This window comes from Rhipicephalus sanguineus, chromosome 4 (genome assembly GCF_013339695.2).
Source record: "Rhipicephalus sanguineus isolate Rsan-2018 chromosome 4, BIME_Rsan_1.4, whole genome shotgun sequence".
Lineage (NCBI taxonomy): Eukaryota > Metazoa > Arthropoda > Arachnida > Ixodida > Ixodidae > Rhipicephalus > Rhipicephalus sanguineus.
The window spans coordinates 144753389-144777315 of record NC_051179.1 but is presented as its reverse complement, the minus strand read 5'-3'; the positions used below and the strand labels follow the sequence as shown (position 1 = coordinate 144777315).

General features: G+C 48.1%; 1 protein-coding gene across 1 annotated transcript in view; it reads right to left on the bottom strand.

The window, feature by feature from the left end:
* LOC119390783 (uncharacterized) overlaps positions 1-23648 on the bottom strand; it is a 95922-nt gene extending 72274 nt beyond the window's left edge. The window contains exons 1-2 of the mRNA XM_037658481.2: positions 23164-23648; positions 22770-23028 (exon numbers count right to left, since the gene is read on the bottom strand). Coding sequence (XP_037514409.1) covers positions 22770-23028; positions 23164-23388 — 484 coding nt within the window. The 5' untranslated portion in view covers positions 23389-23648. The remainder of the gene's footprint in view (positions 1-22769; positions 23029-23163) is intronic.
* Positions 23649-23927: the final 279 nt, after the last annotated feature.

Genomic DNA, 23927 nt, shown 5'->3' with positions numbered 1-23927 from the left:
AAAAAAGGATCTAAAGTATTGGCCAGAAGAACAATATAAGTGGCTGGCCACTAGAAAACGAGGATTTACCCACTAAATAAAGAATGGTTGGTGGAGTGAAAGACCTAAGCTATTGAAAAGCTTGCAACGAAAAACAAAGAAAACAAGAAAACACGGGGTAGGTAACTGCGCTTTGAGAAAATGGGGCGAAATGTAGATAGCGATAAAAGATAACGCACATCAGATTCCTCAGAGTGCAAATCACTCTTTAAAGCTCACGGGCGGTTTATGAACAACCTCTTTATACCAAGCACGAGAAACGCAAAGATAAAGTGCGAGGCAACGAGAGAGGAGGAAAAGAACACGGAGACGCATGAGTGACGTACTTAGCAAAACACATGCAAGGTATTGCTTTACAAATGCATCTGGTTGGGCTGCTTAGCAAAACGTTACTACGTAGTCCACGGGCACGGCTACGAACATGTAAATAACGATTTAGTCACAAGCGAGGTCTATAGACACTTCAGCTTGGTGGCGGGCGCGCCCGGAGAGCATACGTAAAGTGTGGCCGCTTTTACGAAAGCGCATAACAATCCACCGTTACGTGACAAAAAAAAAAGAAATCGACGCATAACACTTGCTTTATATGGGGCCTATGGGGCTCTTGCGCAAGCGTTACGATACGGGAAGACCGTTCAAGAATATGTTGTAGCCCATTAATGCGTTGTTGTTGTTCATTTATGCGTTGTTGTTGTTGCTGTTAATATGGTCTAGCCCGCCAAGCCTGCCTAGCGGAAGCCCTGGCGGGCTACACCAGATGATATGAAGTGGGAGGAAAGAAAGCATTTGATATGTAATATGCGCATCAAAATCCACACGCGCGTGCACTTACCTGATATAACAAGTTATTTCCAGGGCCCGATTGAGGCCTGCAACATTAAATAATGCTGTAAACGTTACGGCGGGGCGCAGTTCTGGTATCACACGTTATTACGGTCCACGAATATTCCGCTAATCAAGCCATCTCGCATTGCGCATCCGGCCAGATGTGGCCCTTGCCCCACTAGAATCCACGCGTAATCGCAATTTGAAGTCGCGTATCGTGTCGTATCTTGAACGTATTTCGCAAGACAGCCCTTGACGTTATATGCCGCTTCTGCATATACATATTAAATGCGAAATCACTGCATGACATACATATTATAGCTGTGCACGCGCCGTATTTCCGAGCCCGAGCCCGGCCCGGGCCCGCTGACTTTGTCCAAGGCCCGCCCGAGCCCGACGGCAAAGGGCTGCGAGCCCGCCCGGCCCGGCCCGACGTACGAAAACACAATCCCGGGCCCGGCCCGGCCCGGCCCGGCTTTTTGAAGGTTCGTTGCGAAAACAACACATCGTTTTCCGGTAATTTGGTATTTTGTTGAGCATATCGAATATGATCAAACGACACACGAAGAACAGTCTCTAATACACAGATTACAAATTGTCGTGCAAAAACAGCAAGCAGTCCAACGATTCCGGCTTCAACGAAGTGCGGCGCTTTTGCTATACAAGTAGACGGCCTCATGCCAGCAACAATAGAGTTCGCTCGCCAAAGCCGTCACGTGTATGGGGTATGCCCGTGCAAGCGTCAGCTTGCACGAAGGCGATCTACGAGGGCGGCCCGATAAGTACTTAGCCTTCAAAAGAAGAACGAGAATTTTGGAATGGTGTCGATTTATTTCGCAACATAGTCCCCTTTGAACTCTATACACATGACCCAGTGATCCTCCAACTTCATCCCGTCAGAAAAATGAGTTTTCTCCTGAGCTGCAAAATAAGCTTCTGTGGCGGCGATAACTGGCGGCGATTTTTGTCGAGCGAGTGAATTTTTCAAGTTGGGAAACAAGAAGAAATCACTCGGGATCAAATCTGGAGAATACGCTGGATGGGGCACCACTTCGTAGCCCAGGTCAACCAACTTGGCCGTGGCGACGGCGCAGGTGTGAGCTGGCGCGTTGTCATGGTGAAAGAGCACCTCTTCACCAAATGTCGCCGTTTTTCTTCGCAATTCGGCGTCGAATCGGCCCAGTAATTCGGCGTAGTAGGCTCTTGTCACCGTTTTGCCCTTCTCAAGGTAGTCGACAAAGATCACACCTTGAGAATCCCAGAAAATGGTGGCCATCACCTTTCCGACCGATGCGACAGTCTTCGCCTTCTTTGGAGCAGGTTCTCCGTGTGCAGTCCACTGTTTCGACGGTTCTTTGGTCGCTGGTGTGTACCAGTGGATTCAGGTTTCGTCGACGGTCACAAAACGACGCAGGAACTCCTTCGGATTACGCTTAAACTTCAAACACTGCACTGAAGTGGTCTCACGGACGCGCTTTTTGTCCGGAGTGAGCAAACGCGGCACCCATCGCACCGACAGCTTTCTCATGCCCAAAATTTCATGCAGGATATGACCCACGTGGACTCTTGAGATGCCTACTGTCTCAGCTATCTCGCGCAACTTCAGTCGGCGGTCTGCCAATAGGAGGTCGTGGAGTTTTGCCACGTTATCGGCCGTGGTAGCCGTTTGCGGGGCCCCTGGGCGAGGCTCATCAAAAACCGACGTGCGACCACATTTAAACTAGTTGAACCAATTTTTGACCATTGCCGTCGAAGGAGAAGACTCACCGTAGACGTCATCCAGTCGCTCTTTGATTTCGCTGCGCGATTTCCCTTCCAAAAAGAAGAATCGAATCACCAACCGATATTGCTCTTTTTCCATTTTGAATGGACATACGAAAATCACCGGTTTCCTCAATCGGCCAAAACAAAGCCGCGAGCCCGATTCGACTGGACCTTTGCACGTGTCCCTCTAAGAGAGTGTACTCAACGTCAGTATATGTCTCATGCGATAGCGTCGCGCTGTCGCGGTGTGGCTAAGTACTTATCGGACCGCCCTCGTACGTCGAGTCGCTCGTCGCTGTCGCGTGCATTTTCACTCATATGGGATTTGGCCTTAAATCTAACGCGAACAGTGGCGTGGCGCCGTCACTAGCTCAGGTTGTGTTACTTCTCTGTTTGTCGGAGTGCAACAGAGGCAGTGCTTTACCTGCTCCCCTTTTTTGTTTAAAGTAGCGAATGGAAAGGAAAAGCGGTAAAGGGCGGTCGCGGGAAAGGCGCTGTATGCGTGCTGGAAAACAATTCCCGCTCATTCTCTATACTTCGGGCTTGAGTCGGGCTTTGCGCTGGGCCTGAGCCCGGCCCGATAAATCTCCAAGCAGCCCGAGCCTGGCCCGGGCCCGTGGTGAAAATACGTCGGCCCGTCCGAGTCCGGCGCGTGGGCCGGGTCGGGCTCGGGCTTTCGGGCTACCCGGAGCCCGTGCACACCTCTAATACATATGCGTAGGCGCTCATACGCGAAGATTCCAGAGAGCACAAAATTTACATAGAATCACAATTAATTTGCTTTTTATTTCCATTCCTTCCTAGCGATATGCCGGAATTTTCGCGCCTTTCTCACTGGAGTACGCAAGCATCTTGGCCCGGGGTAGTAGTGTAGCGCATCCTCTTACGTCGCGTCCCGAAGCCGGCGCCTGCCGGCCATCGCAAAGAAACAAAACAAAAACTCTCGTGCTATGCCGCCGCCGCCGGTCGGGCGGTGCGAGGAAGACAGAGGACAAGTCGAACCGCGCTCCTTCTCTCCTATTTCTCCTATTTCCCTTTTGCATCGCCCCGCGCGCCTGCTCGCACTTTTTGGGAAATAATAATATAAACAGTTCCTAACCAGATGTTGTAGCTCTCGGTTCCTCCTGCGCGCGCTCTAGAGTAGGAAGCATCCTGACATGGCCTGCAATAAAATCCTATCATGTTTTTTTTAAATATAAATAGGACAAACGTGACATGCGCCGGTCTTGGTCCGAGTGACTGTGTTGCTGACGAACACGTACTGCCTTCCAGATACCAAAAACTACAAGTAAAATGATCAAAATAAGGGAACGTCTATACGGTGCCCTGCGATGCACTGATATCTATACTTATCAGTTTTAAAGTAGATGTTCGTATGCATACAATCGATCCGTCAATCTATCGAGCTCGGCCTCATGTGCAGATACTATCCCGCCGCACGTGGTTATCGTAGTTATCCTTACGTTTAATATCGACCTCGCTCCTCTTGAAGATTAGGAACAGCAGCGCCGAAAAAGCAGTGCACTTATAAGCGATAAGGTGTTGTCGCTTACAGTGTAGCCCTCTGCACAAGAGGCAAGATAAAAGTATTCCCATCAGTTGGTGATTTATTAGCGCGGACATGCACGTCCGCGGCGTAGAAAACACTGCATTACAGCTTATCAATTCTTATATTTTATCTATTAATATTCGGATAATATTATTGTTTTTAACCGGTTGTAGTTTCACTCATGAAAAAACAGAAGGCAGGAAGCCCATTAGCAAAGATCAAAAACAGGCTCCGACAAGCGGTAAGTATACAAGAACCAGCGGTAAAGAAATGAACACGTAGAAGGCACAAGGGCACACTCGCATTTTTCTATTCCTTGCAGAGCAAGAAGCGTGAACGGCTTGTTTGTTTGTTTTTTTACTTAAGCAAAAGCATCCGACAACCGTCATGCACTGCCCTTGTCGTCTTCGGTGTTTCTCATTCATTCAGTTCTTTACTTATTGAAGCCAGCCACGGTATAGTTTGTTCGTCGTTCCTTTGCCAATCCGTTCGAAGGCCTTAGGGTAAGCTGCCGCTGGAATCGAAGTGACCTCGATGTCTTGCTCGATCTTGTTTATTCCTGTGCTTTCTTTCTTTTTTTGCGAAGTTAAAAACCAGCGCTTACTTACGACTCAACGACAGCATTCGCTTTAACGATCCTGTTGCTGCTGGCAGCACCTCGGGCAGTAGCCGTCGGAATGCATGATAACAAGAAAGAGGATAAAGTTGGCTAATTGTCAAAGTTTATAAAAAAGAGAGTCGACCTAGATAGCCCGAATAAACAAGATAACTTCTTACACCTCTGATGTGTCGGCGTGCTTGCTTGCTTCTTTGCTTGTTTGTTTTCTAGCTTGTTTGTTTGTTTTCGCGCGCCAAATCGCGCAACCTTGTGGGTGTGCTCTGATCTGGGAAACTATATTGAATGATACTGGGATGCCGCGCCGAAAGCATTGGAATTCATTGAACGCTCGCGCTCGTTATCAGTGACCCTCACCAGTGTATACGAGTGGGAGGGTAGCAGTGAGTGGCGTGGTGCTAGAGGCGAAGGCTTCAAAGATGTGAGGAGAATATTTTTCTCAGAACTTTGTGGCAAGACAGCCCGGATTTCTGTTCGTCAATCTTGAAACCTGAAAATCTGAGTACTTGAAAACGTTCGAGAGCTTTCTGTGTGTTAGTATAAGCTCAAATTGGAGAGAGAAACAGAAAAAATGAATACGCAAATAAATAAATTATAAGGAAAGGCGACGAACGTTTAAGCAACAAAGTGTGACAGAGTGAACACTAGATCGCGCGCTTCGCTCATGCCATGTTTTCTTTTTACCTTGTTGGCAAATAAAAGGGCTGGGGACGTATTGGCGTTAGACTAATGACTAATCTACACTAAAAGAAAACCACTGATTAGGTATTTATTACACGTTATTAATATTTATCAGGTATTAAAAATTGATAAGGTAAACCAGTAGTTCGAGCTGCACAGCGCGGCGTGTTTCTGATTGTTCTCATCGTAAAAATAGTCAGGCGCGACGAGCATTCGATCACATCATCTAGTAGTGTAAACTGAAACGTTGAGTGTAATATTTCCTGACGCTCCGTAGCGGCATACCAAAAGGATTTTGAGGGAGCGTGCCACTCCTTTTGAAGCGACAATTTGAGGAGGCGTCAAAACTACTGACTCAAGCATTTCTTCGCTCTTGCTTTACATGCTTCAAAGACCCACAGAAAGAGAGGGTTTAAACGAAGTATGCCACCCTTAACAAGTAATACATCCGTGGATGACACACATCGAAATCCAAGACGAAAAGCTCGGAACAATTTAATTCATGTTGGCGACGGAACAGTATAGAACAGTTTATGAGAAGTCAGTACTTCGATATGTCGCTTTCTGCAAGTTACAACGAATGATGACCCCCTTGGGCTGTGTATTATTTTGCGCTCGTAACTTAAAGCGGCGTCCCAGTGTTATTTTGCTGCGAAAAAAGGTGCAATATTTTCGCGACTAGTTGGGGCGAGGTGCAGGAAAGAAAATAGAGTGATGTTAACTATATGGTCGCGGCAGTGGGCTACCCTTGATCTGGTAAAGAGTAAAATGAAGATAAGAAGAGAGATAAAAGGAGTAATTGTAGGAGTAATTGTGAACACTCCGACACATGGAGGACGATCACTCTAGTATAGTGTCACATGGGCTCGTATGGTCAGTTAAGCAAGCTTTTAGAAGCACACCGCCGTGCCGGGTGACCCTAATGCGGTGTTCCTCGGCCCCGGTGCCAGAATTTTCACTTTTTCTAAGTGGTAAAACTATTCGAGCGGCATATGAGTATTATACAGAACTGGTAGTTGACAGGTGAAGTATTACCAGTGGTACAAAATGTATTTTTAACAGCGAAGCAGTTTAAGCTGGCCGTAATGTGTCCGACCCTATCTCAAAAAATAAACGAGCATGTGCCACAGAAATTGGGTAAGTATCACTACTCACCACTGGTCCACTAAAAAGGGAGAAGACAACAGTTAGGCCAATACTAGCGAGCGGGAAAGGCAACGCTGGCGGCGAGAGGACCTCGAAGCGATGGAAGGCCTACGCCAACGACGACGTGCCCGTATCTGAGAGGTACGAACGCCTGGTTTGAGCGCGAGTTTCTGTCTCTGGAGTTTGGACATCCGTGTCGTATCTGTGACTGTGTGTGGTTTAACTCGAACCTCTCTGCGCTGAGAATCGACCGATAAAGAACCCTCATCACCTAGCTAAAGCCTAGAAACAACTTAGAAGCAACCAGATTAGCCTTCAGAATCGTCCAGTTTCGCTGGGTCAGACCTTGCGCGGCGTAGTGCTTAGTGCAAGCTTGGCCAATTTTTCTTTTTTTCTTTCTTTTTTTACTGTTTGGTCACATCCGTAGTAATGACAACTGGGGTTGTTTGCCACTGAGACGAGGTAATAAATCCAGCCAACTTCAACAGTATGAATAACTGAGCTGAGAATCAGGTTTGTCTACGCAGCGTATAAATTCATTTTTATCGATTTAGGCGCATGAACATTTTGTTTAGCTTGTACTATGCCTATGTTGCTTCCTGAACGAAAAAAAAAAAAACACTCTACGTATACGCATAGTGCGCGCCGACGGAAGCGCCATAGGCGGCGAACTCAATCATTGCTCTCGGGAAAGCAAGCAGACGGCCGCCGTGGTTTCCTACGTCGTTGTACGTGTGTTTCCGCGACGTTCACGTTTCCGTAGTGAAATAAGCAACATTCGTCGTATGTGTGGTGGCCTAAACTTCAAGGGATGTCGAATAACAATTGATGTGGAGTAGTGCTCAAACACCTACAAAAACGCGCCCGGAACACGGTTTTACTCACTTACCGCAAAGCCTCCTGAGCAAGAGCGACGGAAGCAATGGATCGCCGCTGTTCGTTGGCAAAGACGAGCCGCTTCGTCATTGTGCGGGTTAACACGTCGCTTCTTGTTCTAATGCTTTCGTTCTGTCATATCGGTGCTCGCTGGATGCACTCGATCATGTTGACACTGGTAGACGACCAAAGTTATCAGCCTGAGCATGCGTTGGTTCGGTTCGACCACCGTGCAGGGCACTTCGCTCAAACGTTCTGTATTTCAGAAGTGTTGTAGCTCGGGCGAGTTGGCCATCCATGAACTTAGCTAGTACTAGCGCGGTACATGTACCGCGCTATTACAAGCTAAGTTCTATATTTATTATTTACAGAAACAGAAATGCAGCAATGGTTGACTTCAGAAAGAACAAGAAGTGACTGAGACGTCACCTTTGTAAACAAAACAAAGCGGATGTTCACCACGAGCTGCACCTCATAGCTGGATCTTGTTACGCTGGTCTGCGCGACGCACCTTTGATATTCACCGGCATGACGATTCGCTCCACGCGGACGTTCGTTCTCCTCCGCAGTCGGTCATCACGTGTCTTCTCGGCGACCCTCTTCAAAACTGGTCACTGTCATCTCTTGATACTTAACTCACAGCACTAGATCATCAAACAACACGTCTTCTGCGGTCGAGCGAACGATGCTATCACTAGAACGACATAACTTCATCGCCGACTAACTCCTCACTGACTGACTCAGCCCCCGCGCGCTTGCTGCGCTTGCGTTGCCTGTATAGACGTCAGACTCTGCCCAGGCGGCGCTGCGAAAAACACCGCCACCAGCGCCCTCATCGTAGCCCTGGCACTAACTGGGTAGTGCAAAGAGAGCCGCCCGCAAGCGAATGTGCATAGGCCGCAATATAACCCTCCTCTTTCGTTGGTGTCGAGGCGCGGTTTCCTGAAAATCAAGGACCTGGAAAGCTTCTTCCGCCAATCCACGCTTCAGAAGCTGATCAAAGCCAACTGCGAGTACAATGCAAAATAAGTTTTAGTTATTCCCGCGCGCTGCAACTCGCAAGTACAAGCGAGCATCACACGACACCGAGTTCGAGGCAAGCCCTCCGACATCCGTTCTCTAGAGCCTAAATGCGTTAAAATCGGGTATATACGTATGCCACAGCCAGGGGCGTAGCCAGAAATTTTTTTCGGGGGGGGGTTCAACCATGCTTTATGTATGTTCGTGCGTGCGTTTGTATGTGTGCGTGTATATATACGCAAGCAAAACTGAAAAATTTCGGGGGGGGGGGGGGTTGAACCCCCCCAACCCCTCCCCTTGCTACGCCCCTGGCCACAGCGATAAAGTACCTACATACCCGATCAATTTACTTAGCTATGCATCTTACGATCAGTGGTACAAAACTAGGTTCATCAGGGGCGAACTCCCGCGATTTTCGCCTTTTCAGTTGCATTCTCCCTTAATTCATCTCTCGCTTCCTGTGCATTGGAGTGTTTTATTACGCATCCTCAAATGGTCTCTTGATGGTCGTCTTCCGTTTGTATGTACTGCAAATGGGGATACGTGCGTGTCCACTTTCGCGGGGTACAACCAAAGGCAAAACCGTGGCCTCCGAGATAGCTACGGTAACCGCGGAGGACACGGGCGAAACAAACCTGAAGGGGGTCACGACCAACATTCTGCGATTTACTTGTATGAGGCACGTGGTGTTAGCTAGTTAGAACCAGAACTCTGAGCCTTCAAAACGTACATACGTCTGCGATGCTGTGTTGTGACGACCAACTCGTCGCGGTGTGCGTATCACGCGTCTCCAGTCTGCCTCTAGCTGCTCACTTCGTGATACACGACAAGCACCGCGGTCAGAGCCTCTGCTGAGCTTCATAGTCAAGGTTACCACGGTTTTGCATCAGGGCTACGCAAAACAACAGCAGAGCCACACATTCATGCCACCGGCTGTGGAGAACGCGGGTACTTCGCTTACCCAACACGCTCGCAACGGCCCGTATCCAGCGCTCTCGCATTTCTTCTTCGTACGACAACTATGGAAATCGGTAAAACTGAACGTTGTTATTCAGTCTTTTACGTCCGTGGCAATTCACAACGCAACAGTGCGTCTTTTGCGGAGTTTCTTCGTAGCGTGCGAAGGGCTCTCGTCTGCTGCTGTTTTCGCCGTCGTTCAGACGAGTGATCCAGCAAGCGCTTCACGACGGCTCGGTGGCGCGTCCGACTAGCGGAGAGCAATTCACAGCTCTCGTTCTGAGTGCTAAATGCGCAAACACACGCGATATTAAGCTCAATCGTTGTTTCGCACTCGCTAGTTGCACCTGGTCCCATAGCAAACTGTGCGAGAGAGTCGGTCTATGCACTACTCAATACTTCTCCGACAGGTGGCGCCACACATCTTGGAAACTCCAGAGTCTGACGTCTATCGGCTCGCGCCTGGGTTCGGGAAGGTGCGTATGATTCGTCTGTGTGTATGTGTGTATCACAGCGAAAGCTAGAGAAAGGGCGATATCCTCTCACCGATTCGTCTGCGGAATCAGACGGCGCCGCTGGCTCGGCTTTGCTTTCTCGAATATTCCGATCTTTCGCGTTCGTTGGCTGTGTCGGGCGCGCGGGCGCGCTCCCGGCGCCTTTTTATACTTGTTTTTTCGATGCGCGCGCTCTGTCGCGCACGAACCGTCGGCGCCAGGCTTTCATGCCGTCGTTCGAAATCGGCGACGTGCGCTTAGTTAAGCACTCGTTCGTGGCAAACATCGTGCACAAGTCCACTTTCGTAGAGGCCCGCGCCTTTCCTGCAGCTGCCAGTGCAGAATTAGTTGTCTGGCACCCGCACGAAGGGGAAATAGCAGCCGCGAACTTCATTCATCTCTTCACAGCAAGGCTGTGCAAAGCGCTGTCGTCTGCTCGGCTTCCCGCACGTACTCGCGGCGGCGCCCGCTAGATGGCTATCAGTGGCGCCTCTATAGGCAGTGCACAAGGCGTATATTCGATGACGTGGTTTTCTTTTCTTTTATGGCTGTCATTCTGATGATGTGCCAGGAAAATGGAAAAAAGGTGTCTACCATTTGGAAGCCCCTCAGAGTCTACCGTACGGACAGTTAAGAAGAATGTTACGTGCACATATAAAATAAAGTAAGCAGTCTTGTTTTATCGCATGATTTCCGTGTAAACATCGCACTTTTCTTTTAGAAACAGAAGGGAATTTCATTGAAAATCTTCATGCTGTCTTCTCGTATGTTGGTGCTTTCTTCGGCTTCGAAATTTCGCTATTGAAACATCGCTCTCAGAGACCTAAAACATGAGCCGCTTTGTTTTTTGCGAGTGAGCCACCATCGCGAATAAACACCGAAAGGAAGCTTCTCGGCCGCCTTTTTTTTTTTTTTCCTCGGACGCCGCTGTCTGCGATACCGCTACATTCTGTTACATTCGCGAGAATCTATTGCCTACGGGCCTACTGTGCCTCTTCGTTTCCTCCGGAAGTTGTTAAAAGATGTTTACCACGCCGTTTTGCGCTGCCGGTTTGCGGCGCATGAAACGTTAGCAGTTGAGTAGATACACAAGTGCCAGCCGGAGGGAGAACGTGCCCATTGTATTCAAATGAGAGCTTCAACGACGCGAGACGAGCAGCAAACAAGCAACGCGGTGCTTGGGAGACCCTTCACTCCTCGCTTCGCTGAGATGGAGCTGGCGTAAAAGACGCAAACGTTACACTGTAATATACACGGGAGATAACTGCTCCAAACTGCCGCATGCGAGTGCGCGTACACACACACGGATGCACTGCTTATAGCTCGTTATATCTGGCCCTGCAGAGCTCGATGACAAAGCACAAATCGATATCAGAGGCAGGCCTGAGGAAGCGAGGTACACACCACGGTGTTAGAAGTATAGGTGGACCGACGGCGCCTCCGGAAGCGGCGAACTTTTGTCCGCAGGGCCCTAGATGGCGCTACACTACTGGTGGCTCAAGAGCGGTATCAGGCGTGGTCGCTTCGGAGCCGCGACCGCCCCTCGAAATGAATAAAAAAACTGTGCGTTCGCGCTATAACGAGCGCAAAAATAAATAAATAAATAATAGCTTCGAATAAATCGAAATTTGGACGATACAGCCGCTACCTGTTGAATATGTTGAATTTGCCACCGCGAAGGTTGGCGGTGGCAAATTCAACATATGCTTTCCTCATTCGGACAATTAAAGATATGACAGTGACGTCACGCTGAAATATGACAAAAATTAGTTCTATTTGTAGAAGTATAGTTTAGATAGTTAGAAAAAATACCGCATTAGCCGTAGTATTACAACAGAAAATGCACAGTGTCTTTGCTGTCGCGAACATTCGAAGTAATTTGCGGTCGTTGATCGCGGATAAAAAAATGTGTCACGAATACGACTGTTTAGCTGGTCGTGCATAAAATACTGAATTTTAGCGAATGCCAGCAGCTAAGTTTGAGGCACCGACGAAGGATATGAAAAAGCATCCTGGTTTGGCACTGCGAGAAGGGGAGACATTATGAATGGTGGATATATGTTTCCGATTCTTCTCTGTTGCCAACTGAGGAATATATTTCATTGTTTATGTCTCGCATAGTCACCCGAAGACAGCGTTACTACTTCGTCTTTCAAGGAACACGTCGATCGCGGTGTGCGGAGTCTTTACGAGCGTAGCCTGTCAACCGCGATGGTACACCGATTACGGTACTCGGCTGCTGACCGAAGTTCCCTAGTTCGATCCCAGCCGCGGCGGTCGCATTTTGATGGAGGCGGCGTGCTAGAGACCCGTGTACTCTACGATGTCAGTGCATGTTAAATAACACCACATTGCCGAAATTTGTGGAGCTCTGCTACGGCGTCCCTCATAATCATAACGTGGTTTCAGCACGTAAAACCCCATATATTCTCATTGTTAACAAGCGTAGCTTTCGCACAGAGAGAGAAAGACTGCAAACGCACGTAGGTGTTAAAAAAAAAAACGGGCCAACTCACGGCGTGGATGAACTCAAGACGATGAACTCAAAACGAACTCAATACTTCGTCGGCACGGCGTCATTAGCCAGAGCCGCCTTTCGTGATGTGCTCACAAGAACGTGCCCATTGTACACTGCTTCCCACGTCTTCGTTATGTACCTCGGCTTGAAGTGCTTCTCGCACACGTAATCAGTCGACTGCAGCACGCGGTCCTTGCGCGGAATCGCATGGCGCCAAACATTCAGGCGTTCCGCATCTCAGGGTGCAGAAAAATCGACTTTTCAGTGCAGGTCTTGTACACAGAGTTGCACCGCGGCACAAAACACTTTTTGCCCATTTCACGGCTTTCTCACTCGAATAGCATGACCTGCCATCGCACAACAAGAATTAAACGAGGAAGCAATGTGGCCACAACTGCTTCGTCACCGTGGCTTGGTCGGAAGAGAGGCCGGCGCGCGCCGCTGTGAGCCTCTTGACTGCTCCTGCCACCTCGCGGCGTGACGGCGCGGAGGAACCGAAGTTCGACGCAGCGAGCGCACGGCGCCGGTGCTGCGTCGTTCCACCTGTACTTCTAACACCGTGGTACACACTGTGCTATGCAGCACCAGCGCGGAATATGACTGAGCTCGAGCCACTTCGGTGTGTGTTACAGCGAGTAAACGACGCGGCCTGGCAAATGCAGATACGGGCGTCCTTATGAAGCTTATAAGAAATAGCGCAACGGGCTGAAGATCGCAATTACACGCCAGGTAGGTTGGTCGCTTAGTAGGCCAATGATTTTATTTAGTTGGTTAGCTAGTCAGTCATTTAACTAATTAGTTAATTATTAGATAATCGAGTCAGGTATTGCGGCGCGAAAGCAACAGTGTCTATGGCGCGCCAGTCACAAGTTAAAGGGACACTAAGCAGACAAACGATTTTTCTTACATTAGTAAATTTCTCTTTCACAATTCCCAAATCACCACGCTTGCCGCGAGAAGACGCTTGGTAAGCGAGAAAATGCGCAAAAAGGAAATGCGGGTGGCGACGCCACATCGAAATTCTTGCACCAAACACCGTGACGTCATAGATTTTGACGGCGTCTACTGGGCCCTACGTAGTTCCTGATCAGTAAAAATGAAGTACGTCGTCCTCAGAGGGGTACATTGACTGTTTAGACTGCATTGACTTGTTTGTTGTTCTTTTTTGCCCAAATGTACGTTTCTTATATTTATGTACCACTCTGCTATGGTCTAAGTTTTTATAATCGCAGTATTTATAAATAAAAAAAACAGCAAGTTTCGGGAAGTTTCGTTGACCCAATGTCGCCACAATACGAAACATACAATTTGAAGTCCGTGACGTTACGCGCGGAGATTTCGGCGGGGGATGTAAGAATGAAACTTTGACCTTGATTTTCTCGTCTATTAACAAACCTTTTTGAAGGTGAAATTAGCGATATTAGAGTTCTAAGAGTACAGTTTTACAATCTAAACCGATTCACCGTTTCACTTTAGTGGCCCGTCAGTGTTAGGACAGCAGCTACCACAGATATTAAGCCGCGGCCTTTGTGCCACCGAGGGCGTTAATGGCGACGCCACGGTGAAAAGACCTGCGCTGCGGGAAAAACTGCGTGGCTTTCGAGGAATGCGTGCGGCACACGAACTCTCGCGTACATATTGACAAGGACGTCGGGGGAGCGACGCGCTAGCGTTGAGTCTGTCACAAATTAGTCGTGCCAAGGAAGGCGGAGAGAGCAAACTTCTTCACGTTTTCGGCATTCGGGGCGACGAGGCGACAAAGAAAACGTCGCCTCGCCTCGGAGTCGGTCGATGGCCGGTCATTGCGGCTAATGTGTGCGCGGACCTATCCGCTGGCTCTATGCGTCACCGCGTATGGCGTTGTCGCACTGTAGATGTCTCTGTCTTTTCTCTTCGCGTCATCTGGAACATCTCGTATACGCAGTAGCAAGAACCTTTAATAGCTGTGCTCACATCTTCAGTTCGCATTAAAATATATATCTCTCGACCGGCCTAGAAAGATGACGCAAGTGTGACTCCCAGTGAGGATTCGGGCGACCTTCATCACAACGGCCGTGAAGATTCTTCCGATGTCTAGGCGATAATATTAGCCGGTACATTATGCTTCTTGATGATCCACCTTCTTTTTTTTTATTACAATACAGTGCTGTCGTTAAGCCATGACTCCTTCGTGCATGTATTATATGTGTGCTGGAAGGCCTGTGTTATGTATGAATTGAAGCAGCGTTCTGTGAATCTGCTATCATATATCCAGCGGTCATATATGGTCGACAAATCGTGGCGGAGGCCGGCTTGCAGGAGGAGACGAGAGCGTTCCGATTGAAAGTGTGGACATATCCATATCAGGTGGTATACATCTGTCCCCAACACTGGAACGTACCAATATGAACCTTCATTCTCTGTATCATCGCAATAAATTTTGAGTGGGTGTGCGGATGTTAGCGGTCCCGTAATAATACGGCGCGTGGTCGTTGCTTACTATGCAGCCGATACACTGGAGATGCAGCGGCGTGATCACAGAACGATGCGTTTCATCTGGTAGTCATCCCCACTGCGACACCTACTAAAGCTTCTGGTCTGACTTTGCTTCGTTCATTATATCCGTATATAGAGCGCGCCCTTTTTGTTAAACTTACTAAGTTGTTGTCGTGGACAAGTCGGGATCGTGGCGTCGCCGGGCGTTTTTTGTACCCTCCAAGCATAGAAAAATATTGCATGCCGACCATCTGCCGTAGATGCGACGTTGCACGCGCGACATCACGCGTAAAATTGGCCAATATTAAGTAGGTTGCGTTCTTGGGTATGGAACCTCTGGCATACCCAAGAAGGTAACGACTGACAATGGTACCACGTTTGTTCCGCCGAGGTACAAGCATTCTATCAACGACTTGGAATTCTGACTGGAACAAGTGCATCATATCACCCAGCGACGAGTAGTCAAGCAGGGTGTAGGGTGTATGAGTTGAAACAAGCTCTGTGGCGCCAACAAAGCGATCTCTGTCTTCGGGCGGGCAGACCTTCATTCAAGCAGCACGCTACTGGGCTTTAAAAAATGTACAGGGGAAACACCAGCACAATTGCTGTTTGGAAGGAAAACTGTGTTGGAACTTGCAAAGTGTGCTTCCAGCGTCTCCTGACACTCCCACAGAACGAGACAAGCGCTTCTGGACATCTGGAAAACATTTCCAAACAGGCCTACGCTCGCGACGTCAGAGAGGGTGCCGCTGTGTTCCCGGAACCATCCTACAAGCAAAGGGATAGTTGCTAATGGATAGTTGAGCCAAGGCTGGGAGAAGTAAGAAAGCACAGCAGCCCCTGGACCAAAATCAAGTTTACTCATTATCATCGTCATCACTTCGGCGGGGGTTTCAGTTAGTGTCCCCACCAGAGCTGCTCGCAATGGACACACCGGCGTTCCCCGAGCAGAGCGCCGAGACAAGGGCCTTGAGCGAGAGGGAGTTATCGCTGCATTCCGCTCAGTTATCATCAAAGGAACCGTCCACCAATACTGAGGTATACGCCTGCCCCATATCGCCTCCATGGTCTATGTCGCCAGCCGCAGCCACAACCGCGAACCATAGTTGGTCAGACTTCACCTCCCCATTCGCGTAGAGGCTTCGGCATCTCTGTGTTCCGTTTCCGGTCGCTTCGGGGGACCGTGTTCAGGACGCCAGCCGCCTTCGACGGGGAGAGTGAAAGACGCCGCCAACCAGCTCACTTCGGCGCTCTAATAAACGATTGATTCGGAAACCCAAGTCCTGTCGTGCTTTTAGACGTAATGACAATACAAATGCAGGCTTTCGTAACAAGTGCCGATGCCCAGGACCATTTATCTATAGCATGCGCACTGAGCAGTTTCCCAAAGAAGCTACCTTATCGATCGAGTGGAAACTGAATAGTTCCACTCTAACGATGCATGCAATGTAATGACAACGCCTGGTAATGAGTAAGACCACTGCCCTGCTTCTTATATACAACAATAATAATATAAGAATGCTGGCAAACAGTCTTCATAAATTGCGTGCTTCGTAACACATAAGGCCAAAATTCGATGCTGACATTTTTTAGATCTTCCGTAAGCCTTCTCCCTCCATCAGGGCAGCCAGCCTTCGGCACTTCCCAACAAATCAGCGTTCAATTCTACAGCACGCGCCGAGGCGCGTACGTCCTTTTCAACAGCAAAGCTGCTTAGCAAATCGTCCCTTGTGCAGCGAACTAAAAAACTATCCTAATCAACTCATCATCATAAACGGGTATGTGCCACAGAAATTGGGTAAATCCCACTACTCCCCATTGGTCCACTAAAGATGAAGAAGGCAACACTTAGCCTAACAAATGGCTGCGGAGTGACGGCGGCGAGCCGAAGTCCCCGAGTACGTACAACGTGAGAATACTAGGGAACGGGAAAGGCAATGGCGGCTGCGAGAAGACCCCGCAGCGATGGAAGGCCTACGCCAACGACGACGTGCCCGAGGTCTGTGAGAGGTGCGAGCGCTTGGTTCAGGCGCGAGGTTCTGTCTCTGCCGTTTGGACATCCGTGTCGTGTCTGTAGTTGTCTGTGGTTTAACTCGAACCTCTCTGCGCTGAGAGTCAACGTAGAAACAACCTAGCATCACCTAGCTAAAGCCTATGCAACGACCTAGAGCAACCTAGACACAGCCTGCATCACTTAGCTAAGGCATAGAAACAAGCTAGAAGCAACCAGATTAGTCCTCAGAATCCTCCAGTTACTCTGTTTCAAGCCTTGCGCGGCTTAGTGCAAGCTTCGCCAATTTTTTTAGCAGATGCGTGAAAGTTACAAACCGATATTACACTACAGCGATGGCGTGGAGGTAGAGCATCAGCCTCGCATGCAAGAGGTCCGTGGTTCTAATCCCGGTGCCTCAGTATTCCCCAACGAATTAAAAAAAAAATCCCCGTGACAATGGAATTACATAAAATAGGCCTGCGGTGCGGTCTCACTCACCGGTGATCACAGCCGGCAATGCACTCCTACACCAGAGAGGCCACCCTGGTGCGGTAATTCGCCACTATCTACCACATGAATACACCGTTTAGCTTGTATGGCTTCAAGCTAATAACGTGAAGCATTCAACTGAGATATGCAACGTTTTGTTCGCAGGTCCCAAGCTGTCTTCGCCACCTACGTCCAACAGGCCTCAGACCTGGCCGACCGCCCGACCTTGATGTAATAAAAGGGAGCGCTAGAACGAACACAAAAGGACAAGAAGACAGGACATGCGCTTCTCCTGCCTTCTTCATGTCCTTTTGTATTCGTCCTAGCGCTGCCTTTTACATCATTATGAATCCAAACCAACTTGCTCACCTATCTTTTATTCTGCACCCGACTTGGATCGCTGGACTCACGGACCATTCCACCGTTCACAGTAACACTTTATACATGAACCAAATTTGCATGCGTATTTTTATACCGCGAATTACTATGCCTAAGGACCGGTTTTCGAAGAAAAATTGAGATCTCAGCATCGCAAAAGCAGTTTTTTTTTCACTTGTTGACTTTCGGTAATGCCAAGACAGCCCCGATACCAGTTGTTTACGTTTTCTACACGAGGGAATGGAGGCCTCAAGAAAAATGTGACGGCGAGCTAGCGAGGCTCACAGGAGATCGGATACGCATACGTATTGCCGACCCGGAATAAGCATCCCGAAATATCGCTTATTTTCTTCTTGCGCATTTGCTGGCAATATCAAGACCGCACAGACACGAATTGGGCGTCATTTATATTTAGGCGCTATACGATACGGCGATTTAGATGAACGAGGAAAAAGACGTTGTTTCTGCTGCCTCCGTGCTCGAAGCGATTGCATCTGGCTATGAGCCTTTCGCGAGCAGAGACTTTCCGGTCATTTTCAGCGATTATCTAAGAGGCACATGGTGGGCGTACATATAGAGAGCAAAGCGACGATTCGCCGATTTTTATCTGAAGGTTCGCCGCCGGAGGTATTAAATAGCCCTTACCCGAGAGAAATACCTCACTTTCCAGCAGGCGAGCAATAGAGCGCGCTTGTGTACATCCTTCAGCTTTCGTTCACTTCTTGTTGCGCAGTCGCGGCTGCCTTCACGTGACGGTCATTTCCTGGTACTGAGTACAAGTCGTATGTAGCCACCGTGTCGCGTATATATTTTCGGTGGCTTTTCTTTTTCGACGCTATATGACTCTTACCTACTCGGCACAAAAGGATGCTTGCGATTTGCGCAGCAAAAAAAAAATGAGGAGTCTGAAAATAACCACGGACCCGCAAATCTATATCAAACCTCAAAGCTGTAGACTAGTTTGCGCTAAACATGATTAAGTTCTGAACTCTGCTCGGTCAAAGTGACGTTTCGATTGTGAGACAAGACGTTCTACGGGGACTCCGCATTCATTTCGACCAGCTGTGGTCTCTCTCACGTGCACCTATACAGCGGTTGCGTACGCCGTCGCGTTTTGGATATTGCCGTCATAGAAAAAGCGGCAACCGTGGCCATGAACTCTAGCTCAGATGGGCAACTCCACAGGCACTGCGCTATCGCGGCATGTAGCTAGATAAGTTTGGATCTTGTCGCTTATTTCGCAGGCAACATTTCACGTTCTGTCACGTTACCGCGAGCTTCTGTACGCAAAATATATTCACGTCCCTGATTATGAGAGATAAGATATAAATAAAAAATCTCGTTTATTAAGATTATATCAGTAGGTAACAAAGAAAAGCCAGCTTTGAAAAAAAAAAAAGCAACCTCAAATAACTGAAGTTACTTTAACGAAAATCAGGAGCTCTTGATCAAAGATGCGACTCCCGCGTTGAACTGGATATTCATCTCAAGCCTCTGAAACAAGTGCGCTGACACAGTAAGGGATTAATAAATTAAATAGCACAGTAACAAAAAAAACAACAACAAAAAAAAAGCAACGGAAATGACATTTCAACCACGGTAAGGTTACTCGTCCTGTGGCCTCGAAGGCAAGATACGGAGGCAAACAGGAGCATTCAAAGTGGGAAAATGTAAAACGGGATGATAAAATTGTCTAGAATTCCTGCCGCGGTTCTATCCTTGCGTTCCAGGTCGTGTGAAGCCTGATAAGTTTTTTTATCGGTTTTTCAAGTACATTTCAGTTGTAAATAAACTGCTACTGAGTGATGGACATTATATGCAAAATTATGCAGTTCTCCTAAGGAAGCCCGCAAGCTGAAGAAAGGGCACAGAAAGAGGGTACATGTAAATTCTCACAGCATGTATAGAGAGCTGCAGCTACAGTCGTATAAATAAAAATATGCCCTTTCGTGACAGAATTTACTATATAAACAAGTCTTCTTCTTAAAGAAAGGCTGTAAAAAATAGAAAACACTTCACTAAACAAACTATGAAAAGAATAAACAAAAAGAAAAGAAAGAGAGAAAGAAAGAAAAAAAGAAAGATGCTTCGCATTGCAGTTCGACAACGCAAGGACGCCTTATAATTGCGACTAACAATAAACGGTGCCTCGTCTAGTATTCAATAGCCTCGGTGATGGAAGCAATTTGCTTCAGATCTGTATTGTCGCTGAAGCCTGCAGTTCCTACCAGCTTGCATCGGGGAGATTTTTTCGATTCGGCTGCAATGATCCTGAGCAGGATATTTTCAGCAGAAAGGAATGCATAACAGAACTTATCCTACGCAATTCAGCCACCGTCGCTGGTACCTGTACACAGGTAAGCACTCATCGGCTTCTCGCACTTTTCTTTTAGCCAACCGCCTGCGCATTTAACACAGCACTGCAGGGACCGCTGCCTCTCGTATACTGGGCTTACCTAAAGGATACGGTAAAGAGATGACAATAATAACTGTTCGGGTTTTACGTCTTACTAGCACGATATGATTATGAGGGACGCCGTAGTGGAGGGCTCCGCGAAAATTATGACCATGTGGTATTCTTTAAGTGAACCTAAATCTAAGCACGCGGGCCTCCGGCATATTATCGCCTCTATATATATAATATATATATATATATATATATATATATATATATATATATATATATATAATATATATATATATATATATATATATATATATATATATATATATATTTGCGCAGCCACCTTTGAAGTTCTCGCTCTAGTTTGCTTGTTGTGAAGTCAGATTTTGACGGAGTCTTCTGGGGCATACGAAATCTTTTGTCACAAAATATTATGTGTATTGCGTTATAATGGCCAGAATATTTTCACATAGCAAATGTCAGACGATCTCATTGAACCAATCTGGCCAAAATTTTGCAAGAAGTCTTTGATATTCGTGACGTTGCACTCACGTATAACGGGCTGAAGGTACGGCGAGAAATTCTAATATGAAACTGTGGCCTTCATTTCCTCTTCGAATAATTGGATTAACCTATTATGGCGAAATTAATGGTAATAGTGTTCTGAAAGCATAATTCATCTCTATAACCTGAATTTCATATTTCCCTTTTTACATACCTTAGCTAAATAAAATGTGCGTGTGGTTTACTAACTGAATCAATAAGAGCAGTCGTTTCGTGCCACCGACTATGTGGGATACGTAGTAAGCTCGGCTAAACAATACGTTCTGTCAGAAAAATAACTCGGAAAAAGATGTGAAAACGAACACTTAGAATCCGCTTAGCAATACTGCTTGTAGTCGGCAGCTGTTAGGAAACAGCACATTTCGAGATTTGTAATTCTTTCATAGCTTATCGCTCACATGGGAACATTCTACCATGAGCAAACTTAAGAAACAAGTGTCTTCTTGGATAAAACAAATACGAGAAATCAGCCGGTAAGCGGCACGTGCCGACAGAGTTTCAGCACATTTTACTGCTCTTCGAAGGCACGGCTGTCGCTTTCCGTGTTTTTCTTGCGAACAGGTGTAATTTGCATAGTGCGCGCAGTAAACAGGTATTATCGGCGACCGACTTCGCCAGTGACCGTATCCTCCGGCGAAGAGCCGTAAAGGCTCGAAGTTTAGTTTCGCACACTTCGCCCCACCCCCCGCCCCTTCCTTTCACCTTCTGGAACTCTAACTACGCGCTTTTGCATAAGAAAGTGTAAAAATAAAAATTAAACACAAACAGACATTGTGACATTGCCCTCGGAAGCCTGTTACTACTTCTCTCTCGCTTTTTTTTTTTTACTGGACACAATGTTTGGTCGACACGAGAAAACCGGTTGTTTTATCTTAAGCTACGTGGTTGGGCGATTATGGAATGATGGCTTTTAGCACGGTGCATGCATGGGCGGGTTGCCGTCGTATGACACACTTGGTTACAGCGCGGAATCATGCGTGCAGGAATCATGGAAACCTCTAACACCGAGAAAATGAGAAATGAACGCGCCTCAGTAAGGCTTCTGATGCGTTATCCGACAAGGAATAGATTGACACTGATGAGAAAAGACAACTGCATCGCAAATGCATGTCGGTACTGCTTCGTGGCTAAAAAGATCAAAGCCACGAAGAACGAGAACACGAAGAAAGGTGCTCGCATTGCGCTGTTGATAATGAACTTCTGATGTGTCTGAACTTTTATCGCATTCATTTTCAGGGACACCGTTGCGGTTAGCCACGAAGACATAGTTTTATGTGGCTATAGCGCCTGTTCTCGCAATACATGATATCTGTGTCTCTCTGCTACTGCTTTATTGTCCTTGTATGTCAGTGGTCGCGGGTTCCTCAGACCTCAAAAATATATATTTTCTTTCATGGCAATTAGTAACTTATTATATGTTGCTTGAGGATAAATTGCGTAGTTTCGATTCTTAGCTCCTTTCTCGTGATTATTTCTATAGGACTTTTCGCTACTCAACCACGCATGTAAACATGACGCCGCAATACTTAAAAACTGAAACGCAGACCAACAGCCTTATATAGATTGCAAACAGCTGGGTTTCGGACAATATTTTCGAATTTTCGTGCGATAGAATGCACTGCTCAGTGTGAATTCACGAAAATGTGGTTACGGGGGTCGATGATGGGGGAGGATAACTTTGTTGAGCAACATATTCGAGGAAGGCATGACATTCCTTGCTCTTCAACTGATCATCCCTGTAGAGGGACCACAGTAAAATGTAGTCGCTGCCAGGGAAAGCAGTTTATCCATTATGCAGCAGCTTGGGCAAGTTCCCAAGATCTTCAGTGTCTCTGGTTCTTCGATAGGTACCTTTAAATATGTAAACATGATAGTCGCAACCGCCGCCACTTGATACCAAACGGAAAACCACCTTGAAACAAAGACCCTCGTTACGCATTCGCTGTTTAAAGTCAAACTGACTGTACTGACATCCACTTACATTTCAACGCCCACAGCTGTCCTCTGCGGACCCCGCCGTAGACGGCCAGGAGGCCGGACACACACTTGGACGACAGGGCGCCGCTGCCGGCCAGCTCCTGCATGGGCATCCACAGCTTTCGCACAAACCACTCGGCCGTCCTCGTCAGGGCGCCTTCGGGGTCGCTCCACACCGCGCGGGGTTCATCGTCCAAGTCCAACGCCCTCCTCCGCCTGTCGACTCCGAGCGGTGTCCTCTTGTCGTAGGACTCTGTGTACTCCTGCGAAATGAGACGATGTTTCTTTAGTGGTAGCACTACACCAACTGGAAACGTACGCGCATGCGTGCGGACCGAAAGCGAAACCTGGAGCCGTGCAAGTGGTCTCTCAGTGAAACTCGGCCTCACATTACGCACCTGAACAAGTGATAAGCGGTACTCCGCGACATCGTTGTCAAGCGCCTCTCGAATCCACCGTCTCCGTGTTTCTCCCGCCGTTTCGTCGTCTGCCGCTGCTCCGGCAGGACCGGCAATGATCCCATTTCGGACGTTGTCGTCCGAAGCAGTATCGGCCCGGCACAGAACAACTGTCACGCACATCAACCACGCAAACGCGGCGCGCGCGTCTGTTGCGGTACACATATCTTTGGCAACAACTATGGACACAGCGCAGCGGGGAGACACACGGACGGCCTCTTAAACAGAAGCCGGCCGGCCGGCAGATGCACGATCAGACGCGGGCACAACGGCCCCTCGAAAGGAGTCGAATATCACGGCGGGCACATCTTGGCAACCGGCACGGTCACCTAGAAACGTGCAGCGTCGAGTCGGCCATTTGGAAATATTGTGAGACGGTGCAACAGCAGCCTTTCGATGGGGGTCGGCCGGCTTATACTAAAGGAGCGCGCGCACGTTTTACCGACCGAGGAAAAACGGCTCAATACGGGCCTCCGCGCCCGATCGGAGGAGGCGGGGAGGGAAAATAATAAAAGCGACAGCGTGAACGCCACCACCGACGCCGTCGTCGCCGAGAAGCAGCAGAGCTGTGTAGCATTGGTTGGCGAGGAGAACGACGCGCAAGGTCGGCTGGAAACTGGACGTCCTCAAGGCCGGAAAGTTTCCTCAGCCATACAGCGCGCGCGAACGCGGTGCCAAAACGGCGCGATCGCATTTGCAGTCAG